This window comes from Pleurodeles waltl, chromosome 4_2, assembly GCF_031143425.1.
Source record: "Pleurodeles waltl isolate 20211129_DDA chromosome 4_2, aPleWal1.hap1.20221129, whole genome shotgun sequence".
NCBI lineage: Eukaryota > Metazoa > Chordata > Amphibia > Caudata > Salamandridae > Pleurodeles > Pleurodeles waltl.
In genome coordinates this window covers 1,056,380,589-1,056,402,157 of record NC_090443.1, presented here as the reverse complement: position 1 = coordinate 1,056,402,157, position 21,569 = coordinate 1,056,380,589, and the positions used below count along the sequence as shown (strand labels likewise).

General features: G+C 48.3%; 1 protein-coding gene across 1 annotated transcript in view; it reads right to left on the bottom strand.

Annotated features, from left to right (window-relative positions):
• Positions 1-1,762: 1,762 nt before the first annotated feature.
• Positions 1,763-21,569, bottom strand: part of LOC138293742 (glutathione S-transferase P 1-like) — a 74,194-nt gene continuing 54,387 nt past the window's right edge. The window contains exons 6-7 of the mRNA XM_069233080.1: positions 5,168-5,269; positions 1,763-2,093 (exon numbers count right to left, since the gene is read on the bottom strand). Of these exons, the coding sequence (XP_069089181.1) occupies positions 1,905-2,093; positions 5,168-5,269 (291 nt within the window). The 3' untranslated portion in view covers positions 1,763-1,904. The remainder of the gene's footprint in view (positions 2,094-5,167; positions 5,270-21,569) is intronic.

The window sequence follows — 21,569 nt, the reverse complement described above, 5'->3', positions numbered from 1 at the left end:
TAAGTGGCCGGAAGCCCTGGTCTCCCCTCAGGAGGTGGCCATATGCTCCAGATTTTGGCTGGTGCAATTGAAAATACTTCATTGTAACTACTATGCATGCACAGCCCTGGTTAAAATGGCCAAATTTAATCATGCTTGGTGTCCTAGGGAGTGTGGTCAGGAAGGCTCATTCTTCCATATGCTATGGAGCTGCCCTGCTCGTCAACGTTATTTGGGGGGGGAGGGGTACTAACCTGCCTCAATGAAGTGGTGGGAAGTGATTTGGCATAGTCGGCCAAATTGTGCCTTCTTAAAGTATGAGCTGAAACACACCTTAATTGTATGGACCATCTCTGGTTCACCTTGGGACTGATCGTAGCCAAACGAAATACGCATGCATGTGGATATCAGAACTAAGACATGTTTGAGGGACTGCAAAAAAAGACATTGACTGGTGCATGCTGGCTAAGAAGGTGGTGTATGCGGGAAGGGGATGCCAAAATAAATTAAAAAAAATATGGGGTAAATGGAATGTATACAGAGGAAATATCTGTGAACCCATGGACAGCACTGTGAATGATGTCTTGCAATAGAGCAGTTGCCGACTTAACCACCGAATTGGGGAATGCTGCTACAATGGTCCAAGGTTGTACTTTAACTGTCCTACAGGGTCTTTGCAGATGTCTTCTGCTGGTTTTTCTAATTGATCTGCACTGTGTAATGTCATTGCAGTTTACTTTGTCTAACTGTTCAATAAACAGAACTTTAAAAAATCGCTAGGGAGGAAATGGGTGTCACATCTTTAATCAAACGTAAAAAGGCTGAAAGCACCACCAAAGAACCTTTAGAGTGCCCATTGCAAGGCCTTGCTTCACTAAATACAAAACAACCAAGAGGATGTCCAGCAGTAAGGTCCATATCTCAGGCCTCTTGCTCTCTACCTGTGTTGCTCACCCAGTACTGCCCAAGGCAGTGTCACCATCACTTTCTGCCCCCTAGCCAGGCGTGCAATTCTACTCCAGTTCTGGACTGGAATAATTCAGTATCTCAAAGAGTAAATGGGATGAGATTCCAGCTGCCGAACATTTATATAGTGGCCACCAATCTAATCTTATCTGATGGTCACTATTACAACAGGTCCCTCTGCAGTCACTGCTAATCGACAATCTGCTCACGAGGAAGCTGGATTTTTGCCACAATCTCTAGTTGAATTCCGTAAGTGACTGTCCTCCCGCTTACAACGCAAATACAATGTAGTCAACACGCTGGGCCTGATTCACAAAGGTAACTTACACTTCTAATTAATATGGCACTTTGGAGTATGGTTACTACTATCAGTAGTCAAACTCTCAGTGTAAACTTACTACAACGCTATAAGTTAGAAGTCTCTAACTCTGGAGTAAGGCAATTGGTTACTCTTGAGCACGCCCCCGTAAAACCCACCCACACACCTTAAACCCCTTATTCCTCCCAAATCCCATACCCTTTACGAGTAAGTCTGCCCTGAGTCCTTCTTAAGCTGGAGGACCAACACTGTTGACACCCCATCCACCCATTCTTCTCACCACATCCCTGCTAGACTCTGTATCTCCATGCAAATATGTGATATTATCTAAGCAGTATCGCTGTACTCGTTAACTATACTGTAGCATCACTTCTATTTGTAACCACCAAGCTCCCTTTGACCCACCATTTACAAAGTGCATTGCTTCTTTTCAAAGTGCTTTGCTTTGAATTAATACAAACACAATTAAATAAACAGTCTTGCAGATGGGCAGACAAGAATCTTCGACAACATTTTTATTTTCAGTATCCTCGCATGAGCTCAGAGTTTGATCAGATCCTTCCGTTGGATGAAGTAGTCCCTGGTGAGGTGGACGAGAGGTTTGATGATGTGGCAGAAGGCACATTGGATGATGGTCCGACTACAGCTTCCGGGTGGGGTGGAGGAGGCGGTTCTTGTGATCGTTCGACTGCAGGTAGGCCTTGAGTTTGGGACGAGATTCCATCTTCTCCTTGAAGGCCTTCAGGTGGGGGAAGTTGTTCAGACAGTCCGGGGCCCAGATAAGATGGCTTTGGAGGACGTCCAGAAGATTGTAATCGGCAAAGGAGACCTGTCCAGAGGAAAAGACATCCGAGTGATGAAGGGATCGCTCACAGGATAAGAGAGAGTAAGAGAGGTTTAGCAAACAAGACTTGTCAAGAGGAGAAGATGTAGAAGGGAAGAATAACCCCCTGTGTGACCAGGGTGAGTAATAACAGCAAAGAAGATCTGTTTATTTGTTAGCAGAGCCCTCAAAACAAACCAGATCATATCTCAGCACTGGGTAGGCAACCACTGAGGGGCTAAAGGAAGGTGGAGAAAAAGCCAGGCCTTGTAAGTCAGTTGAGAAGAAAGTAGTGAAAGTTCCTTTCTAATATGGAGGGTGAGAGTATCTATAATCGGCATAAGATCAGCCGAAGGGTCTAGTAAGGCGGTCCTTGTTCAGGCTCTATGAGGTTACACCGAAGAGACAGAATCAGACAAAGGGACTGATTTAGAGTTTGGCGGACTGTTTACTCAGTCACAAATGTGACTGATATCTAGTCTGCTGTATTACAACATAATGGAATCATAATACGGCAGAAGGGGTATCAGTCATGTTTGCGATAGAGGAATCCCATTCGCCAAACTCTAAATCAGGCCCAAAATCTTAAATGAATCCTGGCCCGTAGTGGGAGTCAGTCTACTGAGTCTCTAAGATGGGAGACTGGATCAATGTTTTGAAGTCTGAAGATCAAATAGTGCGTTCAAGTTGTCCGAACTTTGAACAAACCACTATATAAGAGATTGCTGTGATTAATTTTTTAGCTGATTAAATCTTCGACAATTGCTTTATGTGGATCCCAGGACAAAGCACAGTCGAACTAACCCCCCATCCTTGAGAACTTTGTTTATTTAGGGAGTATCTATCGAGAGAAGAAGACAAATAGAAGAAAGAATAATCCAACAAAGAGAAAAGGAGAACGGAAGAACACTGTAGAAAAGGTGGCTCATCTGGAGAACAAGACACCAGAGAAGATGAAGGAATCACCAAGGGACAAGAATGAGTAACAGGGGAGAAGTAGGGGAGCCTCTCTGAAGAAGAGGACACCGGAGGATGAAGGGGTGACCTAGGGACAAGAATGAGTTACAGGGGAGAAGTAGGGGACCCTGTCTGAAGAAGAGGACACCCGGGGATGAAGGGATGACCAAGGGACAAGAATGAGTAACAGGGGAGAAGTAGGGGAGCCTGTCTGAAGAATAGGACACCCGGGGATGAAGGGATGACCAAGGGACAAGAATGAGTAACAGGGGAGAAGCGGGGGAGCCTGTCTGAAGAAGAGGACACCTGAAAATGAAGGAATGACAAGGGACAAGAATGAGTAACAGGGGAGAAGTGGGGAGCCTGTCTGAAGAAGAGGACACCTGGGGATGAAGGAGTGACCAAGGGACAAGAGTGAGTAACAGGGGAGAAGTAGGAGAGCCTGTCTGAAGAAGAGGACACCCAGAGATGAAGGAGTGACCAAGGGACAAGAATGAGTAACAGGGGAGAAGTGGGGGAGCCTGTCTGAAGAAGAGGACAACCGGGGATAAAGGGATAACCAAGGGACAAGAGTGAGTAACAGGGGACAACTGGGGGAGCCTGTCTGAAGGAGAGGACACCCGGAGCTGAAGGAGTGACCAAGGGACAAGAATGAGTAACAGGGGACACGTAGGGGAGCTTGTCTGACGAAGAGGACACCCGGGGATGAAGGAGTGACCAAGGGATAAAAATGAGTAACAGGGGACACGTAGGGGAGCCTGTCTGAAGAAGATGACACCCGGAGCTGAAGTAGTGACCAAGGGACAAGAATGAGTAACAGGGGAGAAGTGGGGGAGCCTGTCTGAAGAAGAGGACAACCGGGGATAAAGGAGTGACCAAGGGACAAGAATGAGTAACAGGGGAGAAGTGGGGGAGCCTGTCTGAAGAAGAGGACAACCGGGGATAAAGGAGTGACCAAGGGACAAGAATGAGTAACAGGGGACACGTAGGCGAGCCTGGCTGACGAAGAGGACACCCGGGGATGAAGGAATGACCAAGGGACAAGAATGAGTAACAGGGTACACCTAGGGGAGCCTGTCTGAAGAAGAGGACACCTAAAGATGAAGGGATGACCAAGGGACAAGAATGAGTAACAGGGGACACGTAGGGGAGCCTGTCTGAAGAAGAGGATACCCGAAGATGAAGGAATGACCAAGGGACAAGAATGAGTAACAGAGGAGAAGTGGGGGAGCCTGTCGGAAGAAGAGGACGCCCGGGGATGAAGGGGTGACCAAGGGACAAGATTGAGTAACAGGGGAGAAGTAGGGGAGCCTGTCTGAAGAAGAGGACACCCGGGGATGAAGGGGTGACCAAGGGACAAGAATGAGTAACAGGGGAAAAGTAGGGGAGCCTGTCTGAAGAAGAGGACATCCGGGGATGAAGGAGTGACCAAGGGATAAAAGTGAGTAGTAGGGAAAAAGGAAAGGGGAAATGTACGAAGAAGTGGACAAAGGAGTGAGGCAGAAAAGTTAAGTAAAGGGGATTTTACGAACAAGAGACACCAAGGGAATGAAGCGAGCACCCATGCGATAAGGAGTTAAGCACAAAAGTGATACAGACCTGTTCAGAAGAGATGAAATGCCACAGATAAAGGAACTTTCAGTAGGGACCAGTTGGGAAAAGGAAGAGGGGAAAGGCAAAGATAGTTTATCAGGAGATAAAGATTGTGGAGAAGTTATTTTCCATGGAAAACATGAATGAACAGAGCTAACGCCCGCTTCCACCAGCCTCCCCTGACCTCTTCTGTTTCATGTTCCCTGCACCCAGATGTAGGGTTGGACCAAGTGCACCATATGCCCACTCTGTCTATGCCACTGCGCGCATCTGTTGTCTCCATGAAGTGTGAAGGACCAACCACACAGACCATCTACCCCTCTGCCAGGCTCTGTCACCTCTGTACACTGCTAGGGTGATGACCCCACAGACCACAGACCACTGTGTCTCTGTTACTAGAGTGCACTGTGAGGACTAGGTCCATGGGCCCCGGGCACCGGAGGTCTCCAGCACTGTGGTTGTCCGAAGCCGAAACTCTAGTCTACCTCCAGTTTAGTGACGCCCCTGCAGAGGGTAGTCATTCTGCTCACCGTGCTGCCAACGAGGAATCCAGATGAATTCTGGGAGAGAAAGCGCTCAAAAGGCCTCAGCTGATTGGGCAGATCTTCCATGTACTTCTCCTTGGCAGTGTCCTGTATCAAAATAAACCAAACATTGACAAACCTGATAGGTTTGGCTTCTGTATAGTGTATGCATGTGTAGACACCTAATATACAGACATACAGTCACCTGCAGTGCAAGTACACATGTGCTGACTCCGCAAACATACGGGCATTCAGCCAGTTAGACCAAGAAGCATCCAAGCATCCGTGTACAGACACCAACATGCATACAGGTACTCACTGAAATAAAACAGCAGAGACATTATACACAGAACAGACACACAGATTGCTATGTGCAATAACAAACGTACATATAGCCACTTATGTACATGCACAAACATACATTATACTAAGGTAGCCATGCCCACAGGCCTCCATACAAACACTTACTCCTGGTGCATCAACCAACAATTTTACCCATGCGTTCAGAGCTAAAGATTTTCAGGCACACAACTACATGCATCCACCGATGAGCACACAGAAAACACATGCAGGCATCTAATTCTGGAACACCCTAAAAAGTTACACATGCACAAGTGGCATGATACAGAAAAATACATATATTTTAGACAATGTAGTCAACAACAAATGTATGCACACAGACCAACACGCTCATAGGTACCAATGCAGAAAGCCTACCAGACATACAGGTGTTCATGCACACAGGCCAACAGCCAAACAGGTGTGCATGCAAATAGACCAGCAGACACGTAGGCCCTCATGTAACATTACAAAAAAGGCCAGCCAAAGGAGCTACCACAGGATGGAGAAGGAAAAGGGATTTTCTTTATAGAAAAACCCTCACCTACCAGGGTTACCCCTTGGTGGCATGCTTCATCATTGGGTCTCTTCCCATTTCTCTGCGGCCGTGCTGTGACCGCCGGGATACGTGGAGCACTGATGTGGTCTCGTCAATGTGAATCAAATGAGGGATAGGAGGGCTGGGGGTCTTGGATAGATACAAATACCTGGCTCCGAGTGGTTCCAATGGTTTAATAGATCTCCTGGAGACGGTGTGGTTACAAAGGGCTATGGAAGTCGGGTGTGTCAAGTACCTTCCTGCCTGGTCTAAATGTTTCGGAGCCTTACCCCTAGGCTCCTCTTCAGGACCAAGGTTGACTCCCTGGTACCACTCCCTGCATGACTACCAGTAACGAAAGCATCAATGAAAGATGCTGCGTGATAAGGTGCAATTCACCTAACTAATGTGGTGTCCTCAAAGGTTACCTATCATGTATGATGTCCATCACTGACACCTGTGAGGATATAAAGGAACAATGTTATCATAGCCCTCAGTCATATTGGGACTCTGTATACATTGCCTGTGGGTGTGGTGCCCCCTATTTGCAAACTACACCCCACTCGTGGGAAAGGCACTCGTGGTTATCAGAATGAGAGAACCAATGCATTCTCATGATGGACACTACAAGACAAACAACACAAAGAAACAACGCACATGTGGTGCACGCGTGACCTACTCGATAGTATGTTGACTACTGTATCATGTACACATATCAAGTGATATAATAAGTAACATAAATCCAGGCATCCATGTATATAGGTAGTCAGGCAGACCACGTCTCAGACACTGATCAGCAGTCTTACACACGCACAGAGACCTGAATAGAGGAACACATTGAAATGCAGGTAGCAGGAAGCATGCACAACACACACAGGCATACATACATGCAGCACCACACCACAGTACGACAACAGCAAACACACAACCACAAAGATCACAGTCCATCACAGACCTACAAGGCCGCATGGAACAGGGAGGGGATGGACCAATGAACTACTGGGAGAAGGCAGTGACCACCGGACGAAGAGGTAGGAAAATGGATGAACAGATGGATGATTAATTTGCGGCCAAGCGGTGTAGGATTCTTTACCCTGCGGAGGACATCACACTCGAGGCGGCAAGAGACGTGGGGTGTTAATGCGGACTTCATTCTTTCCCCTCCTTTAGGGGACTGTAAGGAAATGCCTCCTTGGCATGGTTACCCCCTGACTTTTTGCCTTTGCTGATGCTAAGTTTTGATTTGAAAGTGTGCTGAGGACTGCTAACCAGGCCCCAGCACCAGTGTTCTTTCCCTAACCGGTACTTTTGTTTCCACAATTGGCACACCCTGGCATCCAGGTAAGTCCCTTGTAACTGGTACACCTGGTACCAAGGGCCCTGATGCCAGGGAAGGTCTCCAAGGGCTGCAGCATATCTTATGCCACCCTGGGGACCCTTCACCCAGCACAGACACACTGCTTGCCAGCTTGTGTGTGCTAGTGAGGACAAAACGACTAAGTCGACATGGCACTCCCCTCAGGGTGCCATGCCAACCTCGCACTGCCTATGAAGTATAGATAAGTCACCCCTCTAGCAGGCCTTACAGCCCTAAGGCAGGGTGCACTATACCATAGGTGAGGGCACAAGTGCATGAGCACTGTGCCCCTACAGTGTCTAAGCAAAACCTTAGACATTGTAAGTGCAGGGTAGCCATAAGAGTATATGGTCTGGGAGTCTGTCATGCACGAACTCCACAGCACCATAATGGCTACACTGAAAACTGTGAAGTTTGGTATCAAACTTCTCAGCACAATAAATGCACACTGATGCCAGTGTACATTTTATTGTAACATACACCCCAGAGGGCACCTTAGAGGTGCCCCTTGAAACCTTAACCGACTATCCGTGTAGGGTGACTAGTTTTAGCAGCCTGCCACACACCAGACATGTTGCTGGCCACATGGGGAGAGTGCCTTTGTCACTCTGTGGCTAGTAACAAAGCCTGTACTGGGTGGAGGTGCTTCACACCTCCCCCTGCAGGAACTGTAACACCTGGCGGTGAGCCTCAAAGGCTCACCCCCTTTGTTACAGCACCACAGGGCACTCCAGCTAGTGGAGTTGCCCACAGCCTCCGGCCACGGCCCCACTTTTGGCGGCAAGGCCAGAGGAGATAATGAGAAAAACAAGAAGGAGTCACTGGCCAGTCAGGACAGCCCCTAAGGTGTCCTGAGCTGAGGCGACTCTAACTTTTAGAAATCCTCCATCTTGCAGATGGAGGATTCCCCCAATAGGATTAGGGATGTGCCCCCTCCCCTCAGGGAGGAGGCACAAAGAGGGTGTAGCCACCCTCAGGCCTAGTAGCCATTGGCTACTAACCCCCCAGACCTAAACACACCCCTAAATTCAGTATTTAGGGGCTCCCCAGAACCTAGGAACTCAGATTCCTGCAACCTAAGAAGAAGAGGACTGCTAGGCTGAAAAGCCCTGCAGAGAAGACGGAGACACCAACTGCTTTGGCCCCAGCTCTACCGGCCTGTCTCCCCACTTCTAAAGACACTGCTCCAGCGATGCTTTCCCCAGGACCAGCGACCTCTGAAGCCTCAGAGGACTGCCCTGCACCTAGAAGGACCAAGAACTACTGAGGACAGCGGCTCTGTTCACCAAAGACTGCAACTTTGCAACAAAGAAGCAACTTTGAAACAACTCGTGTTTCCCGCCGGAAGCGTGAGACTTGGTACTCTGTTCTCCACAAGTCGAGCCGGGGGCATCGGGTGCAATCACTTCAGGGAGGACTCCCCGGCGACTGCGAGACCGTGAGTACCCAGAGTTGACCCCCCCAGAGCGACGCCTGCAGAGGGAATCCCGAGGCTCCCCCTGACCGCGACTGCCTGCTTCAAAGACCCGACGCCTGGTAAAGACACTGCACCCGCAGCCCCCAGGACCTGAAGGATCCGACCTCCAGTGCAGGAGCGACCCCCAGGTGGCCCTGTCCCTTGCCCAGGTGGTGGCTACCTCGAGGAGTCCCCCCCCTTGCCTGCATCGCTGAAGAGACCCCTTGGTCTCCCATTGATTTCTATTAGAAACCTGACGCTTGTTTGCACACTGCACCTGGCAGCTCCCGTGCTGCTGAGGGTGTACTTTCTGTGTGGACTTGTGTCCCCCCCGGTGCCCTACAAAACCCCCCTGGTCTGCCCACTGAAGACGCGGGTACTTACCTGCTGGTAGACTGGAACCAGGGCACCCCCTTCTCCATTGAAGCCTATGTGTTTTGGGCACCACTTTGACCTCTGCACCTGACCGGCCCTGAGCTGCTGATGTGGTAACTTGGGGTTGCTCTGAACCCCTAACGGTGGGCTACCTTGGACCCAAACTTGAACCCCGTAGGTGGTTTACTTACCTGCAAAACTAACAAATTCTTACTCCCCCCAGGAACTGTTGAAAATTGCACTGTCTAGTTTTAAAATAGCTATATGTGATTTATGTGAAAACTGTATATGCTATTTTGCTAATTCAAAGTTCCTAAAGTACCTACCTGCAATACCTTTCATTTGAAGTATTACTTGTAAATCTTGAACCTGTGGTTCTTAAAATAAAGTAAGTAAATATATTTTTCTATTTAAAAACCTATTGGCCTGGAGTAAGTCTCTGAGTGTGTGTTCCTCATTTATTGCCTGTGTGTGGACAACAAATGCTTAACACTACTCCTTTGATAAGCCTACTGCTCGACCACACTACCACAAAATAGAGCATTAGAATTATCTCTTTTTGCCACTATCTTACCTCTAAGGGGAACCCTTGGACTCTGTGCATGCTATTTCTTACTTTGAAATAGTGCATACACAGCCAACTTCCTACAGGGACCCACTAACAGCAGGTGGTGGTGGGCTTCAGTCTGCACCCCCACCCCATCACTGCAGTTATTAGGAGCCCCACTGCCAGCACCATAGTGTGCCCCGAGCCCCTTCAGCCTTGCCATCTAGTACCCACTATCCGTACGGCTCTGTGGTGTGGTCACTCCAGGGCAGTCAGTCCTTGACATGTTCATGGTGAAACCAGAACCCAGCGGCGCCTACTTAAGCGAGCAGGTGCACATGCAATGTGGCCTCTGTAATGGGTTCATGTGACATCGTAGGATTCTGCACATGGCCCAACCTGTCAGCCGAACCCTGATACTCTGCGTTGGTTCATTATAGGGTGTGACAGGAAACCGATGACACCCCCACATTTCAGAGAGAGGTCTCTGCGGGTACTGCGCGCACCGGTGCGGGGGCCAAGGCTCTGGTCCCCCCCGGTGCCCCCCGCGCCTGTGACCAGCATCCGTGCTCCGGTGACCCCCGCGGGGCAGGAGCCCCGGCACAGAGGCTCAGCTTCCAGCTTACACTGCCCACCTTCTGTCTAACAAAGATACCCGCAGCTCTTGAGCTGGTCACTCCCGTTCTTTCATATCGTGTTACTGCCTGTGATACACTGAGTGCACCAGGCGCTGTGACCGGACCCAACGTGAGTGTGAGTCGCTGTATCTCAGTGACACAGGTCAGTGTCGGGGGGAGCCCTGCCACACAGTGAAACACTGCAGGGGGTGGGGGTGTTGCATTGCCAATCGGGATTACCACTGCGGAAAGAGACATGCAACTCCCAGCGCACGAGGCAGAATATTGGGGCTCCCTCGTTACGGGGGAGGGGCGCTGATGTACCCGGTGACAAGGACATGCTTGGCTCTTTCATGGGTTCAGTGGAATACTGTTTCAGTTTGTACAAGGCTTTACTCCCAGGAGCCTTGGGGTGTTCAGGAGGGAAGCAGTTAGTCTGGGGTGAGGCCCAGCAGTCAGTGTTTCACAGATAAAGGATGATCGCCAAAGCTGGCACCTCAGTACCACCTCAGGGGGTGACGCTGTGCCTGCTGTGGGTGCCAGTGCTGATACCAGTGCAGCACTGTCTTGAGGGCACAGGAAGGCCGGGAGAACGGCTGCCTTGGCTTCTAGTTTGGTGTCCAGCACCGGAGGAATGATCCTGTCATTGAGAGAGAGGCACTGACTTCAGCATGGGCAATGAATGATCCATGCGCGCCAGTAAGGTGGTGTTGATGACAGATCACAAACCATTACTTAGGGTTCTGGGCCCTGTGGGCCCCAAGTGTTGCTTGGGGTCATTGCCAAGGTTGGCTGTGAAGTTGCCCGATTATGACTCTACGTTGAACAAGCTCCAGGTGGATGAAACAAGGTTGCGGATTACTTATGAAGGCTACCCGACAAGGCGGGGATGAATGAATCGGATACTGAGGAGGTGGTACCAAGAATGGAGGACGCCATGGAAGGCGTGGACGGATGTGTTTCTGGGTAGGATTGGATGGGAGATATCAACGTACATAACACGGTAGAGGCGGTGGTTGTTATGATTATCGGTGGTGTGTGCACACAGAGTACACTTCCGGCTACTCTTAAACCTTTTTGTAAACTTGTTGATGAGTTGACTATCTGTGGCGATAAGCTCATGTTGAGAGGCGATAACTTTGTACCACCAAGAGCAGTGAGATCCAAGTTAATACACATAGCACATGAGGGACATTTGGGTCAGACCTTGACACTCCAAGATTGATGGTGGCCGCTCATGGACAGAAGGTTGCAGCAATGGGTGGAACAGAGCGAGGAGTGCACAAACTCAGACATGCAGTTGACGCTGGGATTAGGACCTTTCCATGAAGAACAGAGTAATATTTTTGGACTTCATGGGCCATTTTGCTTTCCTGCCTGAACATGAAAGGTCTGACGCTGTCATGGTTAATGCTGAACCTAAGTGGGTTAAGATAGTTTTAATGAGGTATGTCACTAAAAAGTCTACTGTAGCAGGTCTAGGAGAGGTTTTCAGGCAGGAGGGGATGACTTCAGTTGTAGTAACTGATAATGGTACACAACTGACTTCTGGGGATATGAAGGAAGTCTTAAGTAACATTGGTGTCAAGCACATTTGTACCTCTCTATACAACCCACAGGGAAATGATCAAGTGGAAAGGAATAACAGGGTATTTAAGAGTACCGTGAAATTGGCACGCAATGCTGGGTTGGTTATTCAGGTTGCCATTAAGGATATGTCGTGGGCGCATCGCACCACCATGATTAGTAGCACAGGGAATTCACCTGTTCAAACGATGCGAGGTAGGCAACCAGGGACTGAATTGGTTCCTTCATGGATGCGTGACATGGGTTCAAACTTGGTGTGTACGGGATCACAAATGGACCACTGAAAGCGTTTTATCAATGTGGATGACTCTATGAAAGTTGAACAAGGCAGTGTTGGGCAGTATCGTTCAAGTTTAGGGGCCCTTAGTGGGCGAAGAGTGTGTGAGGGTAATTGGGTGAAATTGGAAAACGGGCAAACACTGAATCTGAGAAGAGTGGCCTTGTTTAAGAAGGAAGGAACGGGGGTGGTGCAGCCCATCATGGGAGCTCAGTAGGTTGTTACTGAATGATTGTGAGTTTCCCAGGGAGCGGGCTTGCATGAAAGTAGCGCAGTTTTACACGACGGAGGTAATGCATGAGACGCAGAGTTATTGGGTAACTTCTGATGAACGGGTGGCGAGGTCTCACAGTCCACTGGGATGGTGGGGTGACTATATGGGGTTGAACTTTTATTGATGTGGATTTATATAACATATTGTTTCTCCAGGCAAGGTTGACATGCGGCTATGTTTATCTCCGCTGGTATTAGTGTGGGGGGTGATTCTTATGAGTTGAGTACCACAAGTTTACTGTGCGTTCTCCGTCTCCTCCATGGGATGTTTTGGTTGTGTGTGTTCTATCAAAATTATGTATGTAATTTCCCTTTGTGTAGGGAGTGGGTGTAATAGCAGTTGCTTCTCTGTGTACCAATCCTGTGATGTGGCTATGTAATGTGTTGTGATGTCCCATGGTTCTGGACTGGTTTACTGAGGGATTCAAGTCAGTTGCTGTGTGGTTCCTGGCCTTGGGATCTCCCAGGGTTTTCTGTTGAATAAACTCTTTATTTACGATTTCTTGTACAGCGCATGGCTACCCAGAAATGGGCTTCCCAGCGCTACTTTCTACTGCAAACCTCCACTGTGAGAGAAGTATACAAGTCAGACAGCTGAAAAACACATGCTCTCCTGCGAAGTGCTCAAACACAATGAAAAAAGAAGCATGTGAAAAGTAAGCAGCGGAAGGACACAAGTAATGCTTGAGGGTGGCATACACCAGAAGAGGAAGTAAAGTCCAAACACTCTGACCAGTGAGATACAACCAAATGAGGTTGAAAATAAATCCAACCAATGGTAAGCAATGGGCTGGACCTAAGCCTACTCTAAGCTGACAAAACGTCATTGGCAACACCACAAGGTCTTGCTTAATGGCAAATGAGGGTATAGTACAGTTTTAATTCATTATTAGAAACAATGAGGTATGTTAGTTCTCCTTATATACACCAAACCACTCCTTTACAAACAGGTGAGACCGACTGGCATTGCCAATTCTTGTTGAAAAGATAGGAGTCAAGACAGGATGGGAGCTTCTGGAGGCAGTCACAAAATGCCCAGTGACAGGCAAACACACACCTTCTAGCCAGTCACAAAATACAGAGCAGCAGTGACAGGCAAACACACACTTTCTAGGCAGTCACAAAATACTCAGAGACAGGCAAACACACACTTTTTAGGCAGTCACAAACTGCACAGCAGCAGAGACAGGCAAACACACTTTCTTAGCAGTCACAAAATTCCCAGTGGCAGGCAAGCACACACTTTCTGGCCCCAAAAAGTTCAGTGCTCAAATTAAAGTAAGAAAGGATTGTATATGCTGCTAAAACAGTGCTGCTTTGTGACCCATCACTCACATAATCCACTGAGCATAGAAAGGATGAGAGCAGCTTTTACGCCTTTCTGTGAAAGAATGCATACGCGACTCAAATATATTCACTGACAGACATTCACAAGCGTCTGAAGCCAGGACAACCTTTAACATCTACACAAAAGTACAAACAGATTGCAAGGAATATTGAGGGGGCTTTGCAAAAATAAAACAAGCATTGAAGTTGCAACAAGAACAGCTAATGTAATTCGTAAATTATAAATCCAGGGCAGATGTACAAAGCTATTTAGCGGTCACAAATGGCGAAATTTGGGCCAGATGTAGAAAAATCCAATTTCGCGACTTGCAAGTCGCAAAATCCGATGCAGAATGGTGTCTCAGACACCTTCTGCGACTCGCTATGGGGTCGCAAAGACCCACCTCATCAATATTCATGAGGTGGGTCGCATTTTGCGACCCCATCGCGAGTCCCTGCACTCACAAGGATGGTGGCCGGCTGTAGTCTGCAGACCTCCATGTCTGTGACTGCTTTTTAAATAAAGCAGTTTTTTTTTTTTTTCATTTTGCAGCCCGTTTTCCTTGAAGGAAAACGAGTTGCAGAATGAAAACAATACCGAAACCATTTGGTTTCGTTTTTTTCAGAGTAGGCAGTGGTCCATAGGACCACTGCCTGCCCTGAAAAAATATTTTTGTCGACATTCACAAAGGGGAAGGGGTCACATGGGGACCCCTTCCATTTTGCGAATGAGTTACCACCAGTGTGACACTGGTGGTAACTGCGACTTGGATTGCGACTGCATTGGCGGTCACAAAGCAACTCTGAATTGCGATGCAAGTCGCAAATAGGAAGGGAACACCCCTTCCTATTAGCGAGTCGCATTCAGAAATTGCGAGTCGGTACTGACTCGCAATTTGTGAATGAGCATTGCAAAAGGCTTTTTGCATGGCGCAAACTGCGATTTTCGCAGTTTGCGTCATGCAAAAAGCTTTCTACATCTGGCCCAAAGCTTTTCACAACGGCTAACTGGCCTTGCACCATGTACCAGCCCTATATTGCGAGTCAGTAACCACTTACTAACTCACAAAATAGGATTTGTGAATCATTATTAGGAAGGGGTGTGCCTTCAAGTAGGTGGTAACCCATTCGCAAACAGGAAGGGGTCTGCAAGGGACCCCTTCACCTTTGTTAACTGGGGCACCAACACCCTTGGACCACTGCCTACTCTGAAAAAATGAAAAGGAAACTTAAAAAAAAATAAAAAAAATGTATCCTCTTTCCCTATAACGAAAATGTGCTGCATTTCACAAAAAAAAGCTTTATTTAAAAAAGCAGTCACAGACATGGTGGTTTGCTGACCCCAGCAGTCCACCATCCACGTGAGTGCGGCCATTCCCAAACTGGTTGCAAATTGAGACGTACCTCATGAATATTAACGAGGCAAGTCCCTTGAGACTCATACAGAGTCCCAGACGCTGCGAAAGGCAAAAATTCACAAATTGTGAGTTGCAATCTCTAATGGTCGTATATCTGGCCCCTAACGCAAAACCATATTTATAGAACACATTTAAGCAAGAATAAAAAACAAGCATTTTCAATGCAACGGGGCTCGTATTTGCTCGATTTGGAGCTATGTGCATTGTAAACTCCTAACCTAACTTTTCTTGCCACACAAATTAAAAGAAAAAAAACACAGTGCGATCGCGCTATGTAAAATGCAGCGCGATCACGCGGAAATTGAAAACGAAAAAACGGAACACGATCGCGCTATGTAAACTCCAGGGTGAACGGGCTGCGGGGAAAATTAACAGATAAAGTAGTCCAGAAACCAGGCTCAAAACATCGAGCCTCGTGTGTTTCTAGTAGTTTACCAGTGCTGTGTAGGCGGGCTAAACACCAGAAAAGGCATGACGTGTGCATGCCTTTCACAAATGAAAGGAAGCAGATTTTAAAGAGCAAGCCCAGGAACCAATGAAAGAGACTGACATGACCTGGGCGTGGTTTGAAGCCCAAGGAGAGGTTACTTTAATGATGCAGCTATGGTGATTGCGGAGGCCGTGAACTGCCAGGCTTGGAAGGTGACCAAACCTTGAGAAGAAAGGAAAACAATAAATCCAGCCAGGCAGCAGAGTGTCCGGGTTAATAAATCACAGGAATGTATATAGATAAAACCATAAAAGGGGTGTCTGGCTTCAGGACAAGTGCACCTTGCTCAATAGATGCTTACACAGCAAGCCGGCAGCCTTGGAAACCGCCCCTCCACCTCACAGCAGGGGTCACGTGACTCAACAAGGGCACTTGAGGTAAGGGGCGGCGCACACAACAGGTACAACTCAGGATGTCTCATGACAGCCTGAGTGCTGCTGGAAACAGAGTAGCACAGAGGGTTAATGTGCCTGCTGCCTACCACAAGGCAGTGCTTAATTTGTGGTTTCAAGCGCTCAGTACTTAATTGTCAACACCGGCACGTATGACAGTTTACCACACGGTGGCGATGTTTGTCTAATTTAGAGACAAGCACAACAACAGTTGTTAATTAATCCAATACATATTAAAATGATTAACACCTGCTGCCAAGGCCATTCTCATAGCTTTGGGGCCCTGGAACAGTCAGACCTGTCACACGTGCTGGAGTGTACGGGTTAGTAGCTGTGTTGTTGCTGTAACTGGCAGCACCGACAGACACACTGGGTGGTGCAAGCAGAAGTGGCCGGCTGACGAGGGCCAGCACACTTATTCTTTCACAAACTAAGCACTGGGACAAGGTGCACCAGTCAGAACACAGGGGTGTCTTTCATGTAGCTAGCTCAGTGGGTTAATGCTTTTTCCACACCCTTGGTGGAGATCATGGGGATGGGGAGGGGGGACGCATAAATTGTTGCACGAGGCACCAGCAGTGCTAAAGCCGGCCCTGTGCAAAGCACAAAAGTGAACAGAACCAGAGTCGTCTTTCTCTACTTTGAAGCCCAGGATCAGACAGTGACGTCACTAGGGAAGCCCCGAGCGTCCAGCCGCAGCAACGTAACTATGGTTCTAGCGCCATGATGCACTGTAATTCAGGCAAACACAGAGAGCTATGCACAGGACCAGAGAAGGGCTACTAATGGATATCAAGCAGCATGATAAAGCTGCCATGTGATTAAAATAAAAATATTCTTAAAGGAGGGGCTTATTTTTATAGCCTGATTTATAAATCATTGGATAATTAGCGTGATATTGGTTTGATTACTAGCCCTTTATAAGGAGCCGGCTAGCTGCAGCTGGGTGGCATGCACCACACATACACAGTGCAACCAAAACCAGTGCATGTCAGGCTGATGGAGGAATCTCTGCGGGTCACACCAGGGCCCAAGAGGAGGACACAGAAGAAGCACCACCAGGGACCTCCTGCTGAGACAGTCAGGTGAGGTGGTCTCCATTACAAGGAATGAGTTAGGGTCTTTGATAAAAGAAGCGGTGAATACTGCGTTGACAAGACAACAAAGGTGGACTCTGGGCAGGACACGGGCCAGGGTCCTACAGGAAAACAGATTCAAAGGCGTCAGTGGTGGTGATAGCTCTTACTAGCGACCCACTGAAGATTCATGGGGGAGCCTCAGCAGGATGGGGACGGCTTCTTTACGCAGAATATGACTACTCAGTCAGATGAGCTTCCGCTCCATGATGTACTAGTCAACACTCACGCAGCCACCGATGACATCTAGATTATCCTGGAACAAGGAGGAACAGCGGTCCTCAGCCTACTTAACCTCTCCAAAGCATTCAACATAGTATCCCACAATGCACTTGTCAGAAGACTCCACGAGATTGGCATCCAAGGACCCACACTCAAATGCATTTGTTCCTTTGTAACAGAAAGAACCACAACTCCTACAAGACGGAAGCACAGGTCTTCGGAAACAAGACCTCCCCATGGCACACCACCTGGTGGCTGATGGAGCTAGGACCAACACCAACACCCACCAATCACGCCAGGAATCTGGGGATCAAACTGAACAACAAGCTCAACCTGACAACACAAGTCGACAAAGCGAGCGCGCATGCTTCCACAACTTATGCTACAAAAAACCTTCAAATGGCTGCCACAGAACACCAGACGTACCGTCACGCAAACACTCATCACTAGCGGACTCGGCTATCACAATACCCTCTCTGCCGGAATCTGCAAACAGTTCCTAGACAGACTCCAGACCATCCAGAATGCTGCAAGACTCATACCCCCGCACTTAATCCACACCCTCCCCCCACCTCAGAGAGCTCCACTGGCTCCCATTCACAAACATAGTCAATTCAAATCCCCATGCACACATGCAAAGCCTTACACAACTGGTCCAGCATAACTCAACAACTGCATATACTTCAGCCTGGCAGAGCCTGTGGTCGAGAGGGAAGCTTTTCCCAAAAGCCCGACCACAGCCCACACTCGGTAACCTAGTGTATCCCGACTATGTGGGCGAGGCAGGAGGAGTACTGCAGAGGCACCTTCATCCCGAATGGGTCCAGATAGCTGCAGGTGCATGGCTCTCGAAGGTAGTTGTAGAAGGATAAGCCATGCAATTTTCACACCAACCTTCGAAGCGTTATTTTCAGAGCACCAGAGGATCCAGTCTAGAAACAAGCACTGCTGGAGGTAGTACAGACATTGTACCAGAAAGGAGCCACCGTACAGGTACCAGGCTCTCAGAAAGGGCATGGAATACATTCAATACATGTGATGCCAAAGCCAGATAAGAAATACAGGTTAGTTCAGGATTTAAAGAGCTCAACAAGTTTGTTCAATACACACCCTTCAGGATGTTCACATTACAAATGGTGAAGCCACTGTTGTCAAAACAGGACTTCCTAGTAACCTTGGATCTTCAAGATGCATGTTTTCATGTCCATATGAGAAAGGACAGTCTGACAATGCTTAATTTGAGCCAGTGGTTTCTGGTGCGGGCACCAGCACTTATTTTTGAGGGCCGCCGCTTATTTTTTTGCCTCAGGCATTTACTGCGAGCAAAAGACACTTATGGGAAAGACGGAGGAAGACAAAAACATAAAAGCTTCACCAAGGGAGAAGGCAGAAAGCTGCAAGAGTGAACTGAAGGGACAGGGAGTGGCCGTAAATGGATTAAGGAGGCCCCAGGTGGCTTCAGGATTACGCTGCCTCAGTATTCAGTGGTCCTACATTTAAATGCAGCAGCCGCGTGTTTTAGGGTCAGCTCTGGGCACCGGCACCTTTATAATTACAAAGTAAGCACTGCAGTCAGCAGTACCTGAGGTTTGAGATTCTGATTCCAGTGTTAAGGGAGCAATGGCTCTTGTTGCATTGGTTCAGGTCTCCCCTCCTCTCTGTTTTGCAATCACAGCTGAAACCAGATGTGGCATATTAGCTCTGAATGGCCATGTTGTTAGCTAACAGTTTCACCTGTTTCATTTTTCTTAAATGTGACTGCCTTGATAGTAGTGTGACGGAGAAGCACCCCATGGGAGTCCTTATCCAGCTGCTTGTATAAAAAATAAAATGAGGAAAAGATGTGAAGTTAACGCGGTGCTGCAATGGGTTCTGTTCAGACATTGCCAAGAAATTAGAAAACAAAAGGCAGCGCAGAGGACCGAGAGGGGCAGTAGACAGGGACAGACAGGGAGACAGTGAGACAGGGAACAATTCACTGTCGAGTGAAAGCATTGCTTCACCTGATAGTGTTCGGAGATGGACGAGGAATAAAGAAACAAAATGGAGTGAGGTGTAAAGGAAGAGAGCTGGAAGCACATGGATTCTTGTAGAGTGCTTACAGGAAAAGAAACAAGCATTTGCAATGCAACAGGTCTCGCATTTGCTCGAGTTTGAGCTATTAGCATCGTAAATCCCTAACTGGACTTTTCTTGCCACATAAATTGAAAATGATAAGTAAAACAGTTGACATAAGTGAGCCGATTCAAAGCGCCACGGCCTCCATAAGTGTGAACGCGAGAGTTATGGGCTTTCTGCATGAATGTCTGGAAAGGATAGCGGATGGGAAGAAAGGCAAACGGAAACCGGAGAAGGTGTCGTCACACGCTGTAACAGGAAGTGACGTAAGGCAAGCCGAAACCGGAGGAGGGGCCATCACACGCTGTAACAGGAAGTGATGTAAGGCAAACCGAAACCGGAGGAGGGGCCATCACACAACAGGAAGTGACTTAAGGCAAGCCGAAACCGGAGAAGGGGCCATCACACCCTGTAACAGGAAGTGATGTAAGGCAAACCGAAACCAGAGGAGCTGCAATCACACGTTGTAACAGGAGGAAGCATGACAGTGTGATGTCAAAAATGTTAACTTAGTGAAATCGCTTGGGGGGGGGGACTCAGCACACAAAGGAGGGATATTTCACAAAATGCACCAATAAAAATTATGCCTTTAAGACAAGCACAACAAACAACGAATACCAAGAGTGGGCGTGGTTAAAAGCCCACCGCTTGCGCGCTCGACCCTAAAAAGCAATCTGCTCGTTGTATTCCAGGTTTCTACTTTTTTTAAAAATCAAATGGCCATTTACTGATGAAAAAAGACACAGGCTGGGCCGCCACCGCTCATCGCCCAGAGCCTTCATGCGCCATGGTGTCGCTGTGCTGTTCCTCATGGGAAACAAGAGCTGCACCGGCAGAATCCCCTGACCTCAGTAAGAGCATCTCTAGCAGGTCTAGGGGGGCCTGTTGGAACGGGGGCATCTTCCGGTTCATGTACACGTGGGCATTTACACTGAAGTGGAGGGCGGGCACGAGTAAGGGGTTTTAGGGTTCAGGGGAGAGTAGCATGGATGGGTCGTAGAGAAGCATCAATCAGTGTACAGGTGGGTACCAGGGTCATCAGTCCTCTTCAGGTGTGTCCTACAAGCATCAGTCTCTCATCAGGTGTGCCCTAGAAGCATCAATCCATGTAAAGGCGTGTTCTAGGGTCATCAGTCCTCCTCAGGTGTGTCCTAGAAGCATCAGTCTCTCAACAGGTGTGCCCTAGAAGCATCAATCCATGTACAGGTGTGTTCTAGGGTCATCAGTCCTCCTCAGGTGTGTCCTAGAAGCATCAGTCTCTCTAAAGATTTGCTCTAGGGTCAGTACTATTCTACAGGTGTGTCCTACAAGCAGCAGTCCTCTACAGGTGTGTCCTAGAAGCAACAATCCCTCTACAGGTCTACCGGTGTGTCTTAGGAGCATTGGTCCCTCTACAGGTACGTTGTAGGGTCAACAGTCATCTACAGGTGTGTCCTAGAAGGGTCAATCTCTCTACAGGTGCATTTTAGGGTCAACAGTCCTCTACAGATGTGTCCTAGGAGCATTGGTCCCTATACTGGTGTATTTTAGGGTCAGCAAGCATCAGTCTCTCAACAGGTGTGCCCTAGAAGCATCAATCCATGTACAGGTGTGTTCTAGGGTCATCAGTCCTCTACAGGTGTGTCCTAGAAGCATTGGCCCCTATACAGGTGGATTGTAGGGTCAGCGGTCCTCTATAGCTCTACAGGTGTATCCTAGGAGCATTGGTCCCTCTACTGGTGTATTCTAGGGTCAGCAGTCCTCTACAGGTGTGTCTTAGGAGCACTGGTCCCTCTACAGTTGGGGGGTTCTAGGGTCAGCAGTCCTCTACAGGTGTGTCCTAGGAGCACTCGTCCCTCTACAGGTGTGTTCTAGGGTCAGCAGTCCTGTACAGGTCTGCAGATGTGTCCTAGGAGCATCGGTCCCTATACAGGTGGGGGGGTTCTAGGGTCAGCAGCCCT